At 49.3% G+C, this 23,839-nt stretch overlaps 2 protein-coding genes across 2 annotated transcripts in view; one reads left to right on the forward strand and one right to left on the reverse strand.

Annotated features, from left to right (window-relative positions):
- NEURL4 (neuralized E3 ubiquitin protein ligase 4) overlaps nucleotides 1-8,873 on the reverse strand; it is a gene marked incomplete at its 5' end in the record, with an annotated part of 68,504 nt that extends 59,631 nt beyond the window's left edge. Inside the window, 2 exons of the mRNA XM_079951720.1 lie at nucleotides 2,606-2,984; nucleotides 8,655-8,873. Coding sequence (XP_079807846.1) covers nucleotides 2,606-2,984; nucleotides 8,655-8,873 — 598 coding nt within the window. The remainder of the gene's footprint in view (nucleotides 1-2,605; nucleotides 2,985-8,654) is intronic.
- A 2,741-nt stretch (nucleotides 8,874-11,614) lies between these two features.
- LOC307202286 (zona pellucida sperm-binding protein 3-like) lies at nucleotides 11,615-20,524 on the forward strand. The gene is made up of 5 exons (XM_079952154.1): nucleotides 11,615-12,378; nucleotides 13,963-14,081; nucleotides 15,796-15,908; nucleotides 17,392-17,505; nucleotides 20,367-20,524. Exons 1-5 carry the CDS (start codon nucleotides 12,076-12,078, stop codon nucleotides 20,477-20,479), a joined length of 762 nt encoding a protein of 253 aa, XP_079808280.1. The 5' UTR covers nucleotides 11,615-12,075; the 3' UTR covers nucleotides 20,480-20,524.
- The last annotated feature ends 3,315 nt before the right edge of the window (nucleotides 20,525-23,839 follow it).

Consider the following 23,839-nt stretch of genomic DNA (forward strand, 5'->3'; position numbering starts at 1 on the left):
AGCTCCAAGGGCCTTCTGGAGGTTCCCTAACTGGCAGAAGGGAAGCTACAGGCAGAGGGCCTTCTTAGTAGTGGCGCCTGCCCTGTAAGTTGCCCTCCCATCAGATGTCAAGGAGATAAACAATTATTTTAGAAGACATCTGAAGGCAGCCTTTGAATGTGTGATGTTTTGTGATGTTTTGATATACGGTGGAAGTGTACAGAGTGGCTGGGGCAACTCAGTCAGATGCGGCGGGGGGTAATAATAATATTAATATTAATAATAATAATATTCCTGCATTGCTGGAGTGCCTTCAACCTCCCCAATTTCATGATTCTACCCAATAAAGGCAAGCAGAGAGGGAGAAACATACCCTTAAGCCTCCGAATCTGCAGGGCGGGGGGCAGCAACGCTTCGTACCTCAAGGGAGCACGAAGGGGGGGACACACACCTTCTCCCTGGACTCTGAACAAGTGGGCTTGTTCTCATAGAATCGTAAGATTCGGAGAAGATCAATTAAAAGAGGTGTGGGAAAAGGAGACAACAGGGCAGATAGATAGTCAAAGCTGGGGGAACATATGGGGGAATCGTACGTTGCAAAATGTTGTCTATAAGGATAAAAGAAAATTATAATAAATTAGTTTGGAGATGGCATTTAACACCAGTAATATTTGGTGTTATGTTGGAGGGGATGCCAGGAAACAGGGACTTATGTTCTCCTGTGGTTGGGGTATAAATATGTACAGTGGTGCCTCGCAAGACGAAATTAATCCGTTCCGTGAGGCTCTTCGTATAGCGGTTTTTTCGTCTTGCGAAGCAAGCCCATTGACAGCTTAGCGGATTAGCGCTATTAGCGGTTTAGCGGCTTTTAGCGGATCAGCTGATAAGCGGCTTAGGGCTTAGGAAAAGGGGGGGGGGAGAACCCCGCAGGAACTTGCAAGACATTTTCGTCTTGCAAAGCAAGCCCATAGGGAAATTCTTTTTGCGAAGCGCCTCCAAAACGGAAAACCCTTTCGTCTAGCGGGTTTTCCGTCTTGCGAGGCGTTCGTCTTGCGGGGCCCCACTGTACAGTGGTACCTTGGGTTAAGTACTTAATTCGTTCCGGAGGTCTGTTCTTAACATGAAACTGCTCTTAACCTGAAGCACCACTTTAGCTAATGGGGCCTCCTGCTGCCGCCGCCCAATTTCTGTTCTCATCCTGAAGCAAAGTTCTTAACCCGAGGTCCTAATTCTGGGTTAGCGGAATCTGTAACCTGAAGCGTATGTAACCCGAGGTACCACTGTACATTATTACCTGGCAAACGGTGTTTAAGGAGATAACAGAAATCACTGGGTTAAAGCTGACCTAGAGTCCAGAGGTAGCATTGTTATCGATATACGATGGGGTGGAAGGTTCACAGGCTACGAAGGACTTGCTCACAAATTTATTGATGGCTGCATGAGTTGTTATAGCTGGGAAGCAGAAGTGCTAAGGGGAATATAAAATGGAAGAATGGTATAAAGAGGTGTGGGATATAGCTATTAATTAACAGTTAAGGTAAGATGGGGAATACACAGATGAAATGATTTTGAGGAGATACAGAAGGTGTCTGTAGAATTTGTAGTGTCAAAAAGTAGTCAAACCATTGCAAGAGGTGTTGAGATTTTGGGAGGTTGGGTAATTACAATTTATTGGTCTCAGTGGTGGGGTGAACATTTTCATTCTTATTTATTTATGATTATTTCTTTGTCAAAATAAAAAAATGAAATTAGAAAATAGAAAAGGGGGAAAGAAAAGAATAGTTGTAAGGGGCCCCAAGAATCCTCTAGTCCAGGCATCTCCAACAGGTAGATCGTGATCTACTGGTAGATCACTGGACGTCTGTGGTAGATCACTGGCTCCCCCCAAAGAAGCTCAGCAACTTTGGCTCCCCTAAAAAAAGCTTTACATCTTTGCCCTGAAGCCCCCAAAACAGGGCTTTCCTTCCTACAGGACCGTCTCTCCAGGTATGCCCCGCGGAGGACCTTAAGGTCCACAAATGACAACACTTTGGAGCTCCCAGGTCACAAGGTGGTTAGATGATCTCAACTGGGGACAGGGCCTTTTCAGTACTGGCTCCAACATGGTGGAACACTCTGTCCCAAGAGACCAGGGCCCTACGGGACTTGACGTCTTTCCGCAGGGCCTGATAGACAGAGCTGTTCCGCCTGGCCTTTGGTTTGGACTCAATCTGACCCTTATGTTTCCCTCCCCTTATGGTTTTGATCTATAGGCTACTTTTAAAATGAGGCTCCATTTTAAATTGTATTTAAAATTGGTTTTTTTACCCCCTATTATGGGTTTTTTTTGGTAATTTTACCAGTGTTAGCCACCCTGAGCCCAGCTCTGGCTGGGGTGGGCGGGGTATAAATAAAAAAAAATTATTATTATATTACTACTAAAAAAAAAGCTCAACTTTGACCCAAGCCCTTCCTAAAAAAAGCTCAACAAACTCAACCTGAACCCGAAAAACCCTTACGGGGATCGAACCTGCAACACTGGCGTTGTCAGCACCCCGGCCTCTAATCAACTGAGCCACCCAGAAGCCGCTGGCCAAGCGCCCCCCTGCCCGAGATGCCTTGCAGGTGAGATGCCGTTCCCCCGTACCTTCAACGTGCGCGACGGCCTCTTCCGCCTCCTCGGGGCTGCTGGGCACCACCGTGATCTGGGTACACTTGCCATACAGGTCCACCACGGCCCAGACGTGGAGGGGGATGCCGGTGGCGGCCACGCCGCAGTCCTGCCCGTTGACCCAGAGGCGCAGCTCCCCGTTGGCCGTGCGCTGGATCCCCACGCGGTCGCCCTCGCTCAGCTGGTCCAGGTCCTGCCCATACTCCTCCAGGATAGAGCGCCCGTCCCGCAGCACCGAGCAGCCCGAGATGATCCAGGAGCCGCCCTTGAGACCCGTGGCGCTGCTGGGGAAGTCGAGGTGGTTCGGGTCCAAGGCCGTCACGCCAATCTCGATGGAGCCGCTCCAGGAGTTAACCTGCGGGAGGCAGAGAGCCGTGTTAGGAACTCATAGATATGTAAGCTAGGGGGCAAGCGGTCCCTTAAACCTGGAATGGCTGACCTTTGGGGATCCAAACCAATCGATTCTACTACATAGCTTGATTGTAAAGGTAAAGGGACCCCTGACCATTAGGTCCAGTCGTGGCCAACTCTGGGGTTGCGGCGCTCATCTCGCTTTACTGGCCGAGGGAGCCGGCGTACAGCTTCTGGGTCATGTGGCCAGCAGGACTAAGCTGCTTCTGGCGAACCAGAGCAGCACACGGAAACGCCGTTTACCTTCCCACCGGAGTGGTACCTATTGATCTACTTGCACTTTGACATGCTTTCGAACTGCTAGCTCTTAAAACAGGACCGCTGGAAGGTTAAGTCCAGTCAAAGGCAACTATGGGGTTGCGGCGCTCATCTCACTTTCAGGCAGAGGGAACCGGTGTTTGTCCGCAGACAGCTTTTCAGGTCTTGTGGCCAGCATGACTAAACCGCGACCTGCGCAACGGGACACTGTGACGAAAACCAGAGCGCACGGAAATGCCTTTTACCTTCCTGCCACAGCGGTACCTATTGATCTACTTGCACTGGTGTGCTTTCGAACTGCTAGCTTGGCAGGAGCAGGGACCGCACAACGGGAGCTCACCCCGTCCCGGGGATTCGAACCGCTGACCTTCTGATTGGCAAGCCCAAGAGGCTCGGTGGTTTAGATCACAGCGCCACCCATGTCCCAGGTATGCAAGAAGGAGAAACACACACAGGGGAAATGGAAAAAGTATTGACTATGAGCTAGGGCAGAGGTCTTTAAAAGGTGGTTTGTGAGTTCCAGCTGCAGCAAAGTCAAATACGGTGGACGCTCAGGTTGCGAACGTGACCCATGTGGGATACACGTTCACAACCTGCAGCGTTCGCAACCCGCAGTGGCTTGTCTGCGCATGCGCGGGTTGCGATTCGGTGCTTCCGCACAAAGCGCGACTTAGCGCCTCTGCGCATGCGCGACCGCCAAAACCCGGAAGTAACCCATTCCGATACTTTCAGGTTTTGGCGGTCCGCCATCCGAAAAAATGAAACATGAAGTGTCTGTAACCCGAGGTATGATTATATCTCTGCACTCAACCCTACACATTCACTGATGTGCCTAGGGAGGGCTAAGATGCCCAGCAAGGGGTCTGCGATTCGCACAGCAGCGCAGGTGCACAAAACATGCGCCTTTTACTGTGCACGAGTCAGCTGGCTCAAAGCGAAACGCCGGTTGCCAACCCGGTGCCCAGAAATCTCCGAGCAGCTGCAATTGGACAGGCGTCAGTAGCAAACCACCCGGGGAATTTCAAACACTGGCAGAGAGGAGGAGGAGGAGATGAACGCAGAGTCACCGCACCCCACAACAGAAGATCCCGCTTTTGCTTACAACAGAGGCAGTAGCCAAGATGTCAGCCTCCCGCTGCTTTAGACTACAACTCCCATCACCCTTGCCCAGTGCCTGTGCTGGCTGCGGCTGCTAGAGCCGTAGTGTGACACAATGGGTCAGTGCGTCTGGCTGTTAACCAGAAGGTTAGTAGTTCAAGCCCATCCAGGGGTGCCTGAAGGCAGGATTCCTGAATCGCAGTGGGTTGGACTAGATGACCCTCGTGGGTCCCTCCCTCTATTACTTATTTATTTTTATTTTACGTATGTACCACCCAACCCTCCCTGACTGCAGGTTGCAGAAATATATCACTGTATCGAAACAAGTACAGATTCTAATCAAAGGACCATACAAAACCATGGTACTCAACGGGTGCAGCCCTTTCTCAAAGGAATAGCGCTCTTAACATGCACAGGGGTACTTCCTGAGCTGACAGGCTCAAGTCAGCAGAGCCTGGAGTTACGGCCTCTATGGAGAAACAGTTCTCCAGTGGATGCACAAATTATTTTTTTTTAAAAAAAAGAGCAATTTCCCCCCCCACACACACCATATGAATTTTTTTTTAAATCTCCACCACCACCCCCAGCTCTTCTGAGCTACCTAGGAGAATTCTAATTTAGAAAGAAGAGAAGGAAAATGTTTAAAAAATGGGTATTGGGCCAGAATTAGCACCCTCTCTTTATCTGCTCAGGAAATGGTCATATCACAGCAGCTCTGGGTCAGACAGGGTCCTGCTTCCCCAAAGCGAAGCCCACGTAGCACCTTGGAGGCAAACGCTCTCCTCCAGGCCAGGAAATAAAATTTCTTCCGGCTGCTCTGCCTTAGCTGAACCTGCCCACTTTCCCACTTGAGCTCATTCAAAACAAGCAATTGTGTTTGCTGCTTTGCAGGCGACCCAGGATTCAAAGGGAAGAGCGGACAGACCGAAACATTCCAAAATTTGCAAGCAGACAGAGTGCACAATCTGCAGACAGATTAGCCCTTTCCTAGGTGGCGCTGTGGGTTAAAGCCTCAGCGCCTAGGACTTGCCGATCGAAAGGTCGGCAGTTCGAATCCCTGCGGCGGGGTGCGCTCCCGCTGCTCGGTCCCAGCGCCTGCCAACCTAGCAGTTCGAAAGCACCTCCGGGTGCAAGTAGATAAATAGGGACCGCTTACCAGCGGGAAGGTAAACGGCGTTTCCGTGTGCGGCTCTGGCTCTGGCTCGCCAGAGCAGCGATGTCACGCTGGCCACGTGACCCGGAAGTGTCTCCAGACAGCGCTGGCCCCTGGCCTCTTAAGTGAGATGGGCGCACAACCCCAGAGTCTGTCAAGACTGGCCCGTACGGGCAGGGGTACCTTTACCTTTACCTTTTTAGGATACGCTAATCCATGCCGACACGTAAGATCAGAAGAGGCCTGCAGTGGGATCAGGCCAACAAACCACCTAGTGCAGCAGCCTGTTCTCACAGCGGCCAAAGGTCTGGGCACAAGAGCATTTTCTGCACACTCCCAGCCCTGATTCCCAATAGCTGGTATTCCAAGACACCCCACCTCTGACAGTGGAATACTAAACCACTGTGGTTAGATGGCACTGATAGGCTATTTGTCCAAACCATTTTTTAAGCCATTCAGGTGGGTGAGCAACATGACCTCTTGTGGCAGCGAGTTCCATAGTTTAACAAAGCACTGTGTGAAGGAGTACTTTTCTTTGTTTGCCCTGAACTGTTCAGCATCCTGGTGTTATGAAAATGAGAAAAAACTTTTCTCCACCTTCTGAACTTTTTTCCAGCTCCACATTTTTTGATGCGAGGCAGCCAGAACTGTACACAGTATTCCATAGGTGGTTGCCCCAGAGAATTGCAAAATGGCATTATGATACATGTTGGATTTTAAATTTGCAGTCCCTTTGCTAAATGGAGACGCCATCCTCTATTGTTTTCCTGTGGCTCCAATTTGTCTACAGTACGCAGACATTGGCACTCACAATTGACGTTGGCTCTTAGAGAGAGTGATCATCCTCTCCATTCTCGGCCCTCACTGCTCTTGAACTCGGGACACGTGGCCCTTACTTCCCATAACCTGTTTCCTCACTCCCTCTCAGTCACCTCTCGCCCCAGATGTTAGGACCAGATGCAGAGGGAGCTCCCTTTCTGCTTCCTCCACACAGACCTCAACAAAATCCACCTCCAGATACCTCCCTTTACTTCTCATATATTCCACCCCACTCATCTCTGCACCCCACAGGCTGATCTCCCAGCCCCACACACCCCAGTTGCCACCAAATCACCCTCCACACACCCTGATCTTCCTTCTTCATCTTACCCTGCATTTTCCCTGCTTATTCTGCCCCTCTTCCCACCCACAGTTACCCCAACATGTCTCCCACTCAGCCACCCTCCGAACACCCCGCTTCCCACTCCTCCGGTTGCCCCACCTGCACCCCAGTTGCCCCTCCCTCCCTCTGGCACCTGCCACATTGGGGGGGGGGTAAATGAGAGATTTCCTACATACAAACCCAGCTGAGCTCCCACCCACCTCCCAGTCCAAGCTTCTTAGCTCAGCTATTCTCCCATCCCACCACCCTCCACATACCCTGATCTTCAACCTTCACCTTACCCCAGCTATCTCCCCACTTACCCCTCACCCGGCCTCCATATACCCCACTCTTCACTCCTTACCCCCCAGTTACTCCAGTCACCCCCATCTCCTGATCTTTACCCTTCATCTTCCCCCAGTTATCCCCTTACCCTCCATGTACCCCACTCTTCTGACATCCCCCACCCTCCACATCCCCTGATCTCCAACCTTTCATCTGACCCCCACAGTTAACCCAGTTATCCCCCACTTACCCTCCCCTTACCCCACTCTCCTTACCCCCCGTTACCCCACCCCTACCCTCTGCATCCCCTGATCTTCAACCTTCACCTTACCCCAGTTACCCCCACAGCCTCCACGTACACCTCTTCACACATCCCCCCACCCTCCACATACCCAGATATTCAACCTTTCATCTTACCCCACAGTTACCCCCCTCACTTACCCTCCACGTCCCCCGCCCTCTTCTTACACCCTCCGCCTACCCTGATATTCCCCTCGCTGTAACCCAACAGGCGCACCCCACCCTCTATGCTGGGGGCACCCAGGTTCCCCCCACACTTACCCCACTCTTCACACTTCTTACCCCCCAGCCACCCCACCCCCTACCCTCCACATCCCCTGATCTTCAACCTTTCATCTTACCCCCCCCAGTTACCCCCCTCACTCACCCTCCACGTCCCCCCCTTCTTACACCCCCCACCCTCAGCCTACCCTGATCTTCAACCTTTCATCTTACCCGTTGCCCCAGTTATCCCCCCTCACTTACCCCCCAGTCACCCCACCCCCTACATGCCCTAATCTTCACCCTTCACCTTACCCCCGTTGCTCCCCACAGTCTCCACGTACCCCACTCTTCACTCATCTTACATCCCCCAGCCTCCACATCCCCTGATCTTCAACCTTTCATCTTACCCGTTATCCCCCCCTCACTTACCCTCCACATACCCCACTCTTCACACATAACCCCACCTCCACATCGCCTGATCTTCAACCTTCCATCTTACCCCCCCAGTTACCCTCCCCTTACCCCACTCTTCACACTTCTTTCCCCCCAGTCACCCCACCCTCCACATCCCCTGATCTTCAACCTTCCATCTTACCCCCCAGTTACCCTCCCCTTACCCCACTCTTCACACTTCTTACCCCCCAGTCACCCCACCCTCCACATCCCCTGATCTTCAACCTTTCATCTTACCCCAGTTATCCCCCCCTCACTCACCCTCCACATACCCCACTCTTCACACATCCCCCCACCCTCCACATCCCCTGATCTTCAACCTTCCATCTTACCCCCAGTTACCCTCCCCTTACCCACTCTTCCCTCTTCTTACCCCCAGTCACCCCACCCTCCACATCCCCTGATCTTCAACCTTCCATCTTACCCCCAGTTATCCCCCCCTCACTTACCCTCCACATACCCCACTCTTCACACATCCCCCCACCTCCACATCACATATCTTCAACCTTCCATCTTACCCCCCCAGTTACCCTCCCCTTACCCCACTCTTCCCTCTTCTTACCCCCCAGTCACCCCACCCTCCACATCCCCTGATCTTCAACCTTTCACCTTACCCCCCCGTTACCCCCCTCCCTCACCCTCCACGTCCCCCCCTCTTCTTACACCCCCACCCCCCCTCCCCCCCTCTCTGCTGGGGGCGCCCCAGTTCCGCCCCCCCTCACCTTCCTGTCGATGCGGACGGTGAAGACGGCGCCCGGGGCGAGGGGCTCCCTGCTGAGGACCAGCCCGTGGTTGAACTCCTGGCCGGGCTGGGAGCGGGCGGCGCTGCGGCCGCCCCGAGACACCGTCACCAGCCGCCCCGTGCGAGGGTGCAGCAGCGGCAGCGCCGCCGCCGCCGAAGAGGGCCCCTCCGCCCGCTCCCCGCCGCCCGGGCCCAGCATCCCGCCCCCCGCCGCCCCCTCCGCCGCCTCCCCGCCACCCACGGCGGAGGCACCAGGGCGCACAGCCGCGCGCGACGGACGGCCGCGCTTTACGGCACAGGGGCATGCCTCCGCCGGCCCGCTTGGCGGCAGGAGGGCGCTCCGACGCCCCGAACGCTTTACGGCAGGAGGGAGGGAGGAGCGCTGCGCCGCCGCCGCCGCGCCGCCGCGCTTTACGGCAGGGTGGCGCAGCGGCTACGTGCCGCCTTTTCCGTCTTTTTTTCTTTTCCGGCAGGAGCGCTTTACGGCAGCAGGGCAGAAACTCTCTGGGAGAAGCGAGCGATAATCATGATAGTTTATTGTTATTGTTCATTACATTCCCATAATTAAAGAACCTTTTATTGAGGGTGAAAGAGGAGAGTGCAAAATATGGTCTGAAGCTCAACATCAAAAAAACGATGATCATGGCCACTGGGCCCATCACCTCCTGGCAAACAGAAGGGGAAGAAATGGAGGCAGTGAGAGATTTTACTTTCTTGGGCTCCATGATCACTGCAGATGGTGACAGCAGTCACGAAATTAAAAGACGCCTGCTTCTTGGGAGAAAAGCAATGACAAACTTAGACAGCATCTTAAAAAGCAGAGACATCACCTTGCCAACAAAGGTCCATATAGTGAAAGCTATGGTTTTCCCAGTAGTGATGTACGGAAGTGAGAGCTGGACCATAAAGAAGGCTGATCGCCGAAGAATTGGTGCTTTTGAATTCTGGTGCTGGAGGAGACTCTTGAGAGTCCCATGGACTGCAAGAAGAACAAACCTCTCCATTCTGAAGGAAATCAGCCCTGAGTGCTCACTGGAAGGACAGATCCTGAAGCTGAGGCTCCAAGACTTTGGCCTCCTCATGAGAAGAGAAGACTCCCTGGAAAAGACCCTGATGTTGGGAAAGAAGGAGGGCACAAGGAGAAGGGGACGACAGAGGACGAGATGGTTGGATAGTGTTTTCGAGGTTACCAGCATGAGTCTGACCAAGCTGCGGGGGGCAGTGGAAGACAGGAGTGCCTGGCGTGCTCTGGTCCAGGGGGTCATGAAGAGGAGGACACGACTAAACAACTAAACAACAACAACCGCTTTATATTTTTAAGGCGGGGGGAGGGACCTCAAAGCGGGTTGCAACCTGCATTAAAACATCAAATGCACAATTTATTTATTTATTCATTATTAATTCTATCTGACACATTAATTAATACCTTGTTAAAATTCCAATGCGTCAACAAATATTTTGCTTATTGGTATTTAATAATAGGATATGACATTGGTACAAATGCAATATTTCAACGTGTTAACCATAATTGATTATTAATGATAATAATAATAATGTAATGTTGCAGCAATACAAATGCAATAGGTGCAATAAAAATTACATTATTGGCATCAGTACAGTGCACTTCTTTCCTCGCGTCTTTTTACATTGTAAAACTATTATTAGTATTAGGTAATAATAATAATAATTTATTATTTATACCCCACCCATCTGGCTGGGTTTCCCCAGCCACTCTGGGCGGCTTCCATAGAAACCAAAAATACAGTAAAATATCACACGTTAAAAGCTTCCCTAAACAGGGCTGCCTTCAGATGTCTTCTAAAAGTTTGGTAGTTATTTTTCTCTTTGACATCTGGTGGGAGGGCGTTCCACAGGGCAGGCGCCACCACCGAGAAGGCCCTCTGCCTGGTTCCCTGTAGCTTGGCTTCTCGCAATGAGGGAACCGCCAGAAGGCCCTCGGCGCTGGACCTCAGTGTCCGGGCAGAACGATGGGGGTGGAGACGCTCCTTCAGGTATACTGGGCCTTTGAGGCCATTTAGGGCTTTCAAGGTCAGCACCAACACTTTGAATTGTGCTCAGAAACGTACTGGGAGCCAATGGAGGTCTTTCAAGACCGGTGTTATATGGTCTCGGCTGCCGCTCCCAGTCACCAGTCTGGCTGCCGCATTCTGGATTAGTTGTAGTATTAACATTTTAATAGCATAGTGATATGACTCTTGAGCATCAGCATTATTATTATTCATTTATTTATACCCCGCCCATCACATTGTTAGACTTGGTGCACTCATTTCCTCCTTCCAACCTGTTTTCCTTTTGTGTCGCGTCTTTTTCAGATTGTAAGCTCTTCTCTCTTTTCTTTTTTTCATTTTAGCAAGTTGCAATATGCCTTCTTTTTGGCCGAAGAATAGGATTTTAAAAACTCTTTAGATAAAATTAGGTATTTTTTTAAACAGCATTTATAGACCGCGTGATTGCAGTAAAGCCGCTAAGCAGTTCACAAGAAAAATCATTGATACCTCAGTGGCATATTTCAAAGCTACACAACATGCCTAAGAGTAAGAAACTGCTGCCAGTCTATGGGGGGGGGGCATGTGTGTTAATATTTTACTCTTTTCAAGGCTGCAGTCATAACTCCACTTACCTGTGAGTAAGCCCCAATAGGACTTACTTCTGAGTAGACACGGTTAGGCTTGCAGCCTTACCTTGCAATCCCTGCCTGCATGCTTACCTAGAAGCAAGTTGCACTCTGTCCCCAAAGTTATGTGTGCTTAGCACCCCGAAATCAACAGGCTGAAACATACCCCAAAGTTGGGGTGCAGCGAACTTTTTACAATCTTCAACAAATCCATCCTATCTCCATCTTCACCCACCGGAAAAAAAGAGTAGTAGCCTTATTTTATTTTATTTTATCATTTATTTAAATGAATTAGTACTAATTTGTTATTTTAAAAAAGCAGTTTGCAACAACTGTAACATAAAACCACACAATAAAAACCATGTAGAAAATTGAAACCAGATAACTGTTGCGGAAAGATAATTGCCTGCATAACCTGCCGGTATAGCAAAGTTTTAAGGCAGGCATTTAAAAGTCGAGAACAGAAGATGCCTGCTGACTCTCTAGTGGCAGAGAGTTCCACAGGACTGGGAAAACGACAATAAAGGCTCGGTTTCTTTTTTTGTTGTCAAATGAGCCTTGCAAACTGGAGGAGCTCTAACCATCTCATACAATGGGAGGAAAATACTCCCCATAGCAATCACCTTTTGGTCCAAGACAGGTGTGTGATGAGGGGGAGGAGGGGGAAAAACCTGTTAATCACCTGATGCAGGTGAAGCTATAAAAAGCTGCTGCTAGGGGTATTTTTCCCTTTCTGGGCTGAAGAAGGCCTTGTAGGTTGTGAAGAATGGGGGGCTATGGCTGGCTGTTCGTTTGCTTAACTGTGGGGGCGATGCCAGCCCCACTTAGAGTTCATACAGGACAGTGGTTTCCTTCGACCCAGTCCTGGTGGGTTCAGCAAACTGGGCCTTACTGGGTGAAGGTAAAATGTGACCAGTCCCAAGTTATTGTGTCGGTGGATAAAAGCCCAGGAGCCAAAGAGCTGGTGAAACCCAGTGACCTGACCCTGGGAGACTGTCCTTATACCAGCCTCGAAGGAGAAACTGTGGTTTTTGCGGTCGCCCTCCAAGCGTGCGGATCCCAGGTCCAGGTGAGATGTTGGGGTTCCTCTGTCTTCTCTATTCTTCCTTCTGGGTGATGTTGAACATAGATGTGTAGCCCACATATCTCTTGGAACTTTGAAGTGTCAGGCATAGCTCTAATGGCTTTAGCCCAAACGTAGCAGAGTTTTCCTGCACAGCAAAGAAGCTAGTTGAGGTGGAAATGACTAGTCAGCTAGACTCAGAATAACTATTTACAGGATTTATTAAAAGGAAAAGAAACCAGCAGAGTTTCTGCATACAAAACAAAGTAAAATAAATCCTTTCTCTCTCTCTCTCTCTCTCTTAACCATACACAGCACTCCTACTCCTAACACACCACACCCCAAACTGTGCTAGCATTCCTAGATAACAGAGTTGAGTGCTGGTCGTTAACCAATCGGAGTAAGTAGTTTCTAGGTCAAGCAGACCTTGGCTTTCTGCCAAGAGTAAATTGACACTGCCTTGAGTTAATTGTGTGAAGCCAGAATCTGTAAGTTTTCATGAGAATCAATTAACAGAAACTGAACAATATCTGGAGCAGCACAGGAAGACCGCCCTGAAACCATTTTGACTCCCAAACTGACCAAATGTTTTCTCTGCAAGGAGGGAGGGGGCGAGGGAACCTTCCCATTGTCTCAGGAATTGGGTAATCACCATCTCAAAGGAATGGCCAGAGTACCAGGTAAGGCATTATCAGATAACCTGGCAGACAGGGTAAAAAACAAGGCACTCGGATTTCCGTTGTAGACCGTCTTTTCTGTGATGTAGGTATGATGTTTGTGGGGGGTGGTCTTGGGTTGCACCCCTTCTGTGATGTATGGAGGGGTGGTCTTGAGCTCCAGGGCGGGCAATTTAAAATGTCTATATAAGGGCGGGCACACCTGGGTTCGGGGTCCTCCTCCTTTCCTGCGTGTGAGGGGAGCACCCTGTTGCAACAGTTCAATAAAGATCAGGCTTATGAGCTGCTTTGCTTCTCAATAGTCTCTGGTTGTCCTGTTATTTTCTCCGACCGATGGAGAACCTACAAAAGACTTTATAAGGGCTCTTCTGTCCCCCATAAGGGAATAAGGGCAGGTTTTTGTTTATAAGACTTTCCTGCTTTTGGGCTGGCTGAAGACTTCTCAAGTCTGGTGCGTCTGGGAACTCTCCATCGCTTGCCAACGAGAGGCAGCGTGGTGCAGTGGTTGCAGGGACCTGGGAGACCAGAGTTCAAATCTCTCGACTTGGCTGTGAAGCTCACCGGGTGCCTCTCAGCCGAACCTACCTCTCAGGGTTATTGTGCGATTGAATGAGGAGGGAGTGAAGCATGTGTGCCACACATAGCTCCTCCAAGAAAATGGTGGGCTGTGAATGCAATAAAATAAAATAAGTTGCAGATGTGGATTAAGGCTTGGAGCTGTGTCCATCACCCTGACATCTGGGCTTATGTGTGTGCACATGTTCATAATAATAATAATAATAATAATAATAATAATAATAAATATATATTATTTATACCCTGCCCATTTGGCTGAGTTTCCCCAGCCAATCTGGGCAGCTCCCAATCAAGTGTTCAATGCTGCAGTGCGATTCTCTGTTTATTCTCCCAACAGCTGACTCCAGGCACTGTGATCTACAGAAATATTTTGTTTTACAACGCGGAAAGGCCTGCTCCCACCACAGCTGAGCCCAGCCTGCCATCTGCAGTCCTCATTGAGTGTCATTGTCCAAGGTTTGCAAAAAAATCGTGTAAGGTATTTGGGGAGAGAGGGTACTGGGCATGAGAACAGGGCCTGGATGGTTCCCTACAATGATTGACTCTCAGGTTAACTTGAGCTGGGAAAACCTATATTGGTAGGTGCAGCTTACATTCTGGAAGACAAGGAAATCACAAATACAAAGGCTTATTATCGGCATTACCCTATATACATTTAAAGTGCTAATATATCAAATAATAAATAATTTCCCCAGCCACTCAGGGCGGCTTAAAAAAAATAAAAATATAATAAAGCATCAAGCATTCAAAACTTCCCTAAACAGGGCTGCCTTCAGATGTTTTCTAAAAACAGCTATGGCTTCCCCAAAATAATTCCGTGAGCTGAGGTTGTGGGTTTTTTTTAGGAGATCCTTATTCTCCTCAGAGATGTACAGTTTTTGGAGTGGTTTAACAAGCAATCCCTCTTCCTGAGGAATTTGATTAATTGTGAGGGAATATGGGGGATTCCCTGTACTTTTTTCCGGGGGTACTCGGGGGTACTAGCATCTTTTGTCCTGCAAAAAGAGCACTGGTTTGAAATGTGGCTCTTACTATAACAACTTCGTAGTGAGTACCACCAGCAACCTCTTTCTTAAGGAAAGCAATGGGAGGTTCCTAACCAGTCCATAACAAACTACAGTACCCAGAACTCTTTGGGGGAAGCCACGACTGTTTAAGGTGCCATCTTAGTGTTTTATGGTGTGAATGTGGCCATAGTGTCTCTGGGCATCTGCAGAGTGCCGTCGCTTAATTCAGGGCTGGTGACAGCTGGAGTCCAAGAAGATTTGCAGAGCCACAGATGTCCTCTATCTTGGCTTGAATAATGTTGTAGCCACGGCCAGGAACAAGGGACCAGAAGGCAGATAATGCAGATCCCGAACCAAATTTGCATTGCAGCCGAGTAGTATACCTTAGGCTTTTTTAAGGACAACGCACCATTTAAGGCAAGCTATGGGAATACTGGGACGCAGGTGGCGCTGTGGGTTAAACCACAGAGCCTATGACTTGCCGATCAGAAGGTCGGCGGTTCGAATCCCCGCGACGGGATGAGCTCCCGTTGCTCAGTCCCTGCTCCTGCCAACCTAGCAGTTCGAAAGCACGTCAAAGTGCAAGTAGATAAATAGGTACCACTCCGGCGGGAAGGTAAACGGTGTTTCCGTGCGCTGCTCTGGTTCGCCAGAAGCGGCTTAGTCCTGCTGGCCACATGACCCGGAAGCTGTACGCCGGCTCCCTCAGCCAGTAAAGCGAGATGAGCGCCGCAACCCCAGAGTCGGCCACAACTGGACCTAATGGTCAGGGGTCCCTTTACCCTTTACCTTTATGGGAATACTTATTATCTCAGTAGGCAAGCAGCCTACCGCACTTCCTTGTTCGCCCCTCCAAGCCATGAGAACTGGAGAGCAGGACAGGTGTACATGATTTGGGGTGAGAGGGATGAGCAGTTTTGGTGACTTACCTGGTGCAGGTGTGGTTGGGCTTGGTGGGAAGGGAACGGCCAACCTGAGCAACACCTGTATTTCTGAGCCTGTGGCAGTGAGTTCCATAGGTTAACTGATGTGCTGCCTGTGGGAAGCAGTGGCACAGAATTATCTGAACGGACCTTTTAAGTATGTAGCTTTGGTACAATGCACCCTCGCCCTTTCATGTAAATTGTTTTTTTTTTTCCAGACTGGTGTTCTCTCTTTCACAGGCAAATGCCCTTAGGAGGCTCAAGGAATATCAGTGAAGCAAAAGGCTCTGAGATGCTGGCAAAACTGAGAACAGCTGTTGGGCGACAGAAAAGAAATGTCTATTGGCAGCAAGGCAGGTGTCTCTGAAAGGAAAAGCATCATGGGTATATCTAGGTCAGCCTCCCTTTGATGCCCTCCAGATGTTTTGGACTACAACTCCCATCATCCTTGGTCAGCTTAGCCAATTGTCTGGGATGATGGGAGTTGTAGTTCAAAATTATCTTGAGGGGGAAGGCTGACATAAAGCGTGGGGCATGTCTTTTGGCTTAGCTCAGTGGTGGCCAAACTTGGCCCTCCAGCTGTTTTTGGACAACAACTCCCATCATCCTTAGCTATCAGGACCAGTGGTCAGGGATGATGGGAATTGTAGTCCCAAAAAAACATCAAGAGGGCAGAGTTTGGCCACCACTGGAGCCTTAGCTTGATGCTTATAATGTGTTCAATGGAGAGAGTCATATGTCGTCTTTTTTTGAATTCTCATTTCTGTTAAATTATCGTTGAGACCAGTGGCTCATATGCAGTAATGCAACCCGACCACAGAACTGGCAAATGGTTAAAGAGGAACGTAACAGCTGAATGTTAAGGTGGAAAACAGATAAGGTACAAGGAGGGTTCAAACATGTACAGTAAAAAAATGGGTTGAGTAAAATTTTTCCCCAAGCAGTGTTTTTGGATGAGATGGCGGGACAATGGGGTAGCAGAATGTGGTTGGGCAAAGGATGAAGAGCTAAGATAATAATAATAATAATTTATACCCCGCCCATCTGCCTGGCTTTCCCCAACCACTCTGTGCAGCTCCCAACCGAATGTTAAAAACACAATACAGTGGTACCTCGGGTTACAGACGCTTCAGGTTACCGACGCTTCAGGTTACAGACTCTGTTAACCTAGAAATAGTACCTTGGGTTAAGAACTTTGCTTCAGGATGAGAACAGAAATTGCTCACCGGCGGCAGCAGGAGGCCCCATTAGCTAAAGTAGTGCTTCAGGTTAAGAACAGTTTCAGATTAAGAACGGACCTCCAGAACAAATTAAGTTCTTAACCAGAAGTACCACTGTATAGCATTAAACATTAAAAATTTCGCTGAACAGGTGTCTTCTAAAAAATTTCCCTTCAGGTGTCTTCTAAAAGTCAGGTAGTTGTTTATTTCCTTGACATCTACTGGGAGGGTGTTCCACAGGACGGGCGCCACCACCGAGAAGGCCCTCTGCCTGGTTCCCTGTAACTTGGCTTCTCGCAGGGAGGGAACCGCCAGAGGGCCCTCAATGCTGGACCTCAGTGTCCGGGCAGAACGATGGGGGTGGAGACGCTCCTTCAGGTATACAGGACTGAGGCCATTTAGGGCCTTAAAGGTCAGCACCAACACTTTGAATCGTATTGTAGTTTTGCCTGTTTATGTCTGTCCTAATGGAAATGCTCTTGCAGACTCTCTGTACTGTTTGGTATTGCATTACTGAATGAAGCCTGACCACATATCCTCACATGCAGAACATCAAAGAATGCATCACAGAAATCTGGGAAGTTACAGAACTCGTCTTTGTCTTCTTCACTTACAGAGAACTCGTCTTTAATTCAAACGGAGTCCAACGAGGACACCACCCTTGCTTCAACCCAGGGCACAGCTCCAGACGCGGAGAAGAAAGTGGTGATTGTGAAACACAAGTCAGCACGTGAGACAGCCAGCAGGGCAACCCTCGCTTGATTCCTTTGGCTTTTTGGTCTCCGTTGAGAATCTGCCCCTCTCTTGCTTGGTTACTCCCAACAGTACAGTGGACTCAGGTGGCCAAAGACCGTTAACTATTTCTGCAGCAGGGTCCCTGTTGCCAGGATCCCACAGCTGCCCAAACAACCTGAAAGGGGGAGCTTTGTCGGCATGGTGTAGAACTATATAGAAGAGGGACCCCCAAGATCATCCAATCGAACGCCCTGCAATGCAGGAATATTAGTTAAAGAATCCCTGGCAGATGGCCATCCAATATCTGCTTTAAAACCTCCAAGAGAACTTTGGTAGTCTCAGTACCATGAATAGGCAAACTAAGGCCTGGGGGCCGGATCCGGCCCAATTGCCTTCTAAATCCGGGAATTCGTTCAATATTTTTTTTCAAAATATAGTCCGGCCCCCCACAAGGTCTGAGGGACAGTGGACCGGCCCCCTGCTGAAAAAGTTTGCTGACCCGTGCTCCATACCCTCCAACATTTCTCCGATGAAAATAGCGCCGTCCCGTTTCATAATGATGATTTTTACTATTTATACCTCACACATCTGACTGGGTTGCCCCAGCCATTCTGGGCAGCTTCCAACGTATATAATAAAACATTAAACATTAAAAAAACCCAAAAACCTTTCCCTATACAGGATTGCCTTCAGATAGCACGGGGGGTCAGATAACTCCGTACCCCCCAATGTTTCTCCAATGAAAATAGGGACACCCTAAGAAAAAGCCGGACATTTGGGGATTAAATCAGAAACTGGGGTGGCTTCTCTAAATCAGGGATGTCCCTGGAAAATAGGGAGACTTGGAGGGTCTGTTGCTCTGTCGCACAGCTCCAAAATAGGTCCAGCCATCAGCACAATCTGTTCCTTAGTTTCCAAAGGCCTGTCCGAACAGGAAGATCTTTGGGGGAAGGACAAGGAGGGAGCCAATCTAAGCTCTCTTTGGGAGGGAATTCCACAATTTGGGAGCAGCCACCGAGAAGGCTCTTGTTTTACCCCTAAGCGAAGGTTACCAGATTTTTTTCAATGAATGTGGGGACACCTTAATTCATTACTACACGTTTGGGACGTTGATTCTGCAGTGATGGCGGTGGCAGAGGGGCGACGGCTGCCTTGACCTCAACCACCACGTTTCCCCTTCCTCCAAGGCTTCTGTCTCCTTTCTCCATGAGCCTGGACAGCCCCTGAGTTGTTGGTTCTTCGGTGGTGGTGGGGAAGCGGTGCGCGGTGATTCAGGCATGGAAGGTGGAGAAAGAGGGCCAAGAGCAGCAGCGGCGGCAGCGAGGCTCGGGTAGCGCGATGCCTCCCTTCCCATCGGAGCAGCCCCAATCCCATTCCTACTTGCGTGCAAGCAGGAGAGGGCGGGGATCCCTCAGCTGGGAAGGGAGGCTTCCCGTTGGCTAACTGAGAGATTCCTGCCCCCTTCTTCTTGCACGCAAGCTCTGATAGTCAGCATGAAGCCTCCCTTCACAGCTTAGTTGTGGCGGGTGGCGGCTAATGGATTGAGGTTGAATCCTGACAAGACAGAAGTACTGTTTTTGGGGGACAGGAGGCGGGCAGGTGTGGAGGATTCCCTGGTCCTGAATGGGGTAACTGTGCCCCTGAAGGACCAGGTGTGCAGCCTGGGAGTCATTTTGGACTCACAGCTGTCCATGGAGGCACAGGTCAATTCTGTATCCAAGGCAGCTGTTTATTAGCTCCACCTAGTATGCAGGATGAGACCTTACCTGCCCGTGGACTGTCTCGCCAGAGTGGTGCATGCTCTAGTTATCTCCCGCTTGGACTACTGCGATGCGCTCTACGTGGGACTACCTTTGAAGGTGACCCGGAAACTACAACTAATCCAGAATGCGGCAGCTAGACTGGTGACTGGGGGCGGCCGCCGAGACCACATAACACCGGTCTTGAAAGACCTACATTGGCTCCCAGTACGTTTCCGAGCACAATTCAAAGTGCTGGTGTTGACCTTGAAAGCCCTAAATACCCTCAAAGGCCCAGTATACCTGAAGGAGCGTCTCCACCCCCATCGTTCTGCTAGGACGCTGAGGTCCAGCTCCGAGGGCCTTCTGGCGGTTCCCTCATTGCGAGAAGCAAAGCTACAGGGAACCAGGCAGAGGGCCTTCTCGGTCGTGGCGCCTGCCCTGTGGAACGCCCTCCCGTCAGATGTCAAAGCGATAAATAACTACCTGACATTCAGAAGACATCTTAAGGCAGCCCTGTTCAGGGAAGTTTTTAATCTGTGATATTTTAGTGTATTTTTGGTTTTTATGGAAGCCGCCCAGAGGGGCTGGGGAAACCCAGCCAGATGGGCGGGGTACAAATAATAAATTATTATTATTATTATTAGTTGCTGGGGTCAGGGAAGGTGGAGGCAGCCCGGAAGCTGCATCTGAGAGCCCCTGCAGAACCATCATATGGGGACTTCCGAGCAACTCCTGAAGCCAGCAAGACCCAACTGCTCTCGGCTGCTGAGACTGCTGCTGCTGCATTTCCCGGGGACATTAGATGAAATCCGGGGACATTCCGGGGATGGAATTTGTCCGGGGACTTATTCACAAATCCGGGGACTGTGCCCGGGAAACGGGGATTTCTGGTAACCCTACCCTAAGCATGATGCTGATGGGACCCAGATAAGGTGATCCTTAGCACCTCGGCAGATTTGTAAAGGTAGATACGGTCTTTCAGATTATCTGGGCCCAAACCGTTCCCCCTTAGCTAGCACCCTGCTATATTGTATTTGAAAAAAATAATGTGATCAGGGCCTTTAAAAAAAAGACAAAATAATCTTCACTGGAGTTTTGCTTTTCCTCCTTGCAGTGTTGATGAAGGATCCCGGAATGATAATGGCGCTGATTATCGTCGTATCTTCGCTTGCGCTCGTCCTTTTTGCCATGATAACCCAGTTCGTGTACCAGAGATGTGGGGGCTGATGCTGGTGGGGAGTTGTAATTAATTTTGTGTGTGCACGTGTTAATAAAACATGTTCTCTGTGCAATTGTATTGTTGTGTGTTTGGGAGGGTGGGGGGTCAGTCTGGATGATGCCCTGAGTCCCCAATTCTTGGGGTCTTGTACCCAGTGAAGGTTCGACTCTAACAGAGGGTTCTGCTGCTGCTGAACTAGTCAGATGAGCATCTTAGCAAGAGAACGGCCTTAGATGGCCATTTAAATGTCCTCATCAGCACCCAAAAGGTTGCCAAGTGATGGTTCCTGTTATCTATTCAGTGGATCTCATAGCTGTCAACTTACAGATTTGAAAATAAGGGACCAGCAGCCTCAAAAATAAGGGATCAGCAGCCAAAATAAGGGATTTTCCGGGCACAGGTATGTTCAACCTCTGAGCCAAAGGCAAAAAGCCCAGCCAGCAACCAAACGAAGCCTCAAGCGGTGGTTCCCACAGCGCAGTAACCCGGCAAAGGGGATGCAGCAAGGAAAACCACCGTCATCTCTCGACTGGGAAGCGCTGAGCAAAGGCGAGTCCCCAGGCAAGGCGGCCGATTTGATTGGCACAAGGCATGCAAGCTCCACCCCCCCAGTCATTCTCAGACTCCTTATTGGGTGAGCAACGCAGCCAAGCAACACAGTTGGAGCCTCCCTCCTCCCTTGCCAGCAGGGAGGGAGCGAGGGAGGGAGAGGAGCTGCTTTCTTTGAAACCCGGGAAATTTAAGGGACATCATCAGTAAGGGACAGCAGTGGGACACGGCGCTGGGATAAGGGACTTTCCCACCAAATAAGGGACGCTTGACAGCTATGGTGGATCTGTGTTTGTCTGAGCTCGAGTCTGGACTGAGGATCCTGAGCTGTGTTCTTTTTTATTATTATTATTTATTTTTATTGAATTTCACATAGATAACCAAAAGAGAAAACAAAACAATTTCAAAAGGGATATCCAAACATAACATAAAAATAACATCAGTTTCCGTTACAGTTCTTTGTCTTCGCACTTAAATCTTTATATCTTTAAATCTTTAAATATTTAAATCTTTCCTCTACACACCTATTGACCTCCATCCCTCCCGATTTCGGGCTTCTTAATAAAAATACTTTCTTTTTCCTGCAGCTGATAATTGTTAATGGTTTACACATCGTAAGATCTATGTCAGACCTGCTATAGTTTTTAAGTTTCTATAATTCCCTTCAATGTATACCATAAATTTATTCCAGTCACTAATAAACTTTGTATTTTTTTGGTTTCTGATTTTTTGTGTCACTGAGCTCCTGTGTTCTGATTCGATACATGATGTCCAATCACAGAACATTTCAGGATTTCGGCCTCTGCCATTGGCCCTTGAACTCATGAGTCGTGATTCGCAGCTTGGAAGTTTAGACAGCCAATCATGTCGGGAGTGGGAGCGGCCCAGGCTTTTAGGAATGTATATAAGCAGTTGCTTTGCCCCTGTTTCCCAGGTATGTAGTTCAATGAAGGTTCTTGTTATCGCTTGTGTCTTGCCTTGTGGGAACCCAACTACACTTCAGTTCCCACTCAGGGATGTTCCCTTCCAGGCTAATGGGTGGGCCCTTTCCCCACTCAATATCTAGCTGCTAGGGAGGAGAATAACAGTGTGCGAATGTCCGTGAGATGGGCTGGAAGGCTGGAAGTTGGAGACACAGACATGCTTGCACTGTGATGGATTCAAAGCTGCAACACCAGGGCCAGGGCCTTCTCAGTGATGGCTCCGACCTGGTGGAATGCTCTGTCCCAGGAGACCAGGGCCCTGCAGGATTTAACCTCCTTCCGCAGGGCCTGTAAGACAGAGCTATTCCACCTGGCCTTTAATTTGAATTTAGCCTGATCTTTTATTCCCCTTCCTTCCCTTCCCTTCCCTCCCCCTCCCCTTTTTATGAAGATTACCCGCTCTGGGATCCCACAGCTAATTCTCCCTTGGTCTCCTTGCTGGCCTAAATAGGACTAATTTAGCCAGCTAGCCCTGGTGATCATCTAATGTTTATTGGATGGATTTCCCCCCTAAATCGATTTTTGAATTCTGAATTTATTGTTATTCATGTTTTATACTGTATTTTATGCTGTTTTTTGTTGCATCAGTTAAGTGTTTTAAATTTGTTGTTAGCTGCCCTGAGCCTGGATTTTTGAACCGGGAAGGGTGGGGTATAAATAAAAATTCATTATTATCATTATGTGTAAATAAAACCATATATCCTAAAGACACCACCAAAACAGAAAACACTGGAATCCCTGGATTAATCTCACTGCTCAGAGATTAGGATGATCTTTGGGTTGTATCCAATGTGAGGGCGTAGACTCAGGCCCATTGATTCTAGTGGGTCTAATCTAGGTAGAACTTAATTGCACAAACCCCAATATGTGTGTGTGATCTTTCTTCCACTTTAGAATCATCACAGCAACCACCCATTTCCTACCCATTCCACAGCCCCCTTTCCCCTGTGCCCAGAAGGGTCGCTGACTTGGTTCCCTGCCTATCGGAGACTTGCCTCATTTAATTCCACTTATGAGTCACTTCCTATATAAAATATCTCAAAGCAGTTTTGCAATAAAAGCATCACCAAGAAACTACAACCAACCACTACAAAATCCCATACATTATTTAAAAAAATGCTTCCCTATGTTGAAACAATCCTGAAACAAATGCAGCCTGAGAAATATCTCTACTTAAAAGGTTTGCTGGAAGAGGGAGGCATTTAACAGGCGCCGAAAAGACCCACTTTATTAATCCAGAATGTGGCAGCTAGACTGGGCACTGGGAGTGGCCGTCGAGACCACATAACACTGGTCCTGAAAGACCTACATTGGCTCCCCGTACATTTCCGAGCACAATTCAAAGTGTTGGTGTTGACCTTGAAAGCCCTAAACGGCCTCAAAGGCCCAGTATATCTGAAGGAGCGTCTCCACCCCCATTGTTCAGCCCAGACACTGAGGTCCAGCGCTGAGGGCCTTCTGGCGGTTCCCTCCCTGCAAGAAGCAAGGTTGCAGGGAACCAGGAAGAGGGCCTTCTCGGTGGTGGCGCCCGCCCTGTGGAACACCATCCTGTCAGATGTCAAGGAAATAGTAAACTATCTGACTTTTAGAAGACATCTGAAGGCAGCCCTGTTTAGGGAAGTTTTTAATGTCTGACACTGTATTGTTTTTAATATTTGGTCTGAAGCCTCCCAGAATGGCTGGGGAAACCCAGCCAGATGGGCAGAGTATAAATAAATTATTATTATTATTATTACAAGAAGAAGGGGATGACGGAGGACGAGATGGTGGGACAGTGTTCTCGAAGCTACCAGCATGAGTCTGACCAAACTGCGAGAGGCAGTGGAAGACAGGAGG

Source organism: Podarcis cretensis (assembly GCF_951804945.1).
Source record: "Podarcis cretensis genome assembly, chromosome: 13".
In the NCBI taxonomy this organism is placed as follows: domain Eukaryota; kingdom Metazoa; phylum Chordata; class Lepidosauria; order Squamata; family Lacertidae; genus Podarcis; species Podarcis cretensis.

Excerpts from the sequence above, each read along its gene's own strand:
- LOC307202286 (XM_079952154.1), top strand. The coding sequence starts at position 12,076 with ATGGGGGGCTATGGCTGGCTGTTCGTTTGCTTAACTGTGGGGGCGATG. Across the intron at positions 15,909-17,391 it reads AAATGTCTATTGGCAGCAAG|AGAACTCGTCTTTAATTCAA; the intron begins GCAGGTGTCTCT and ends CTTCACTTACAG. Across the intron at positions 17,506-20,366 it reads TGTGAAACACAAGTCAGCAC|TGTTGATGAAGGATCCCGGA; the intron begins GTGAGACAGCCA and ends TCCTCCTTGCAG.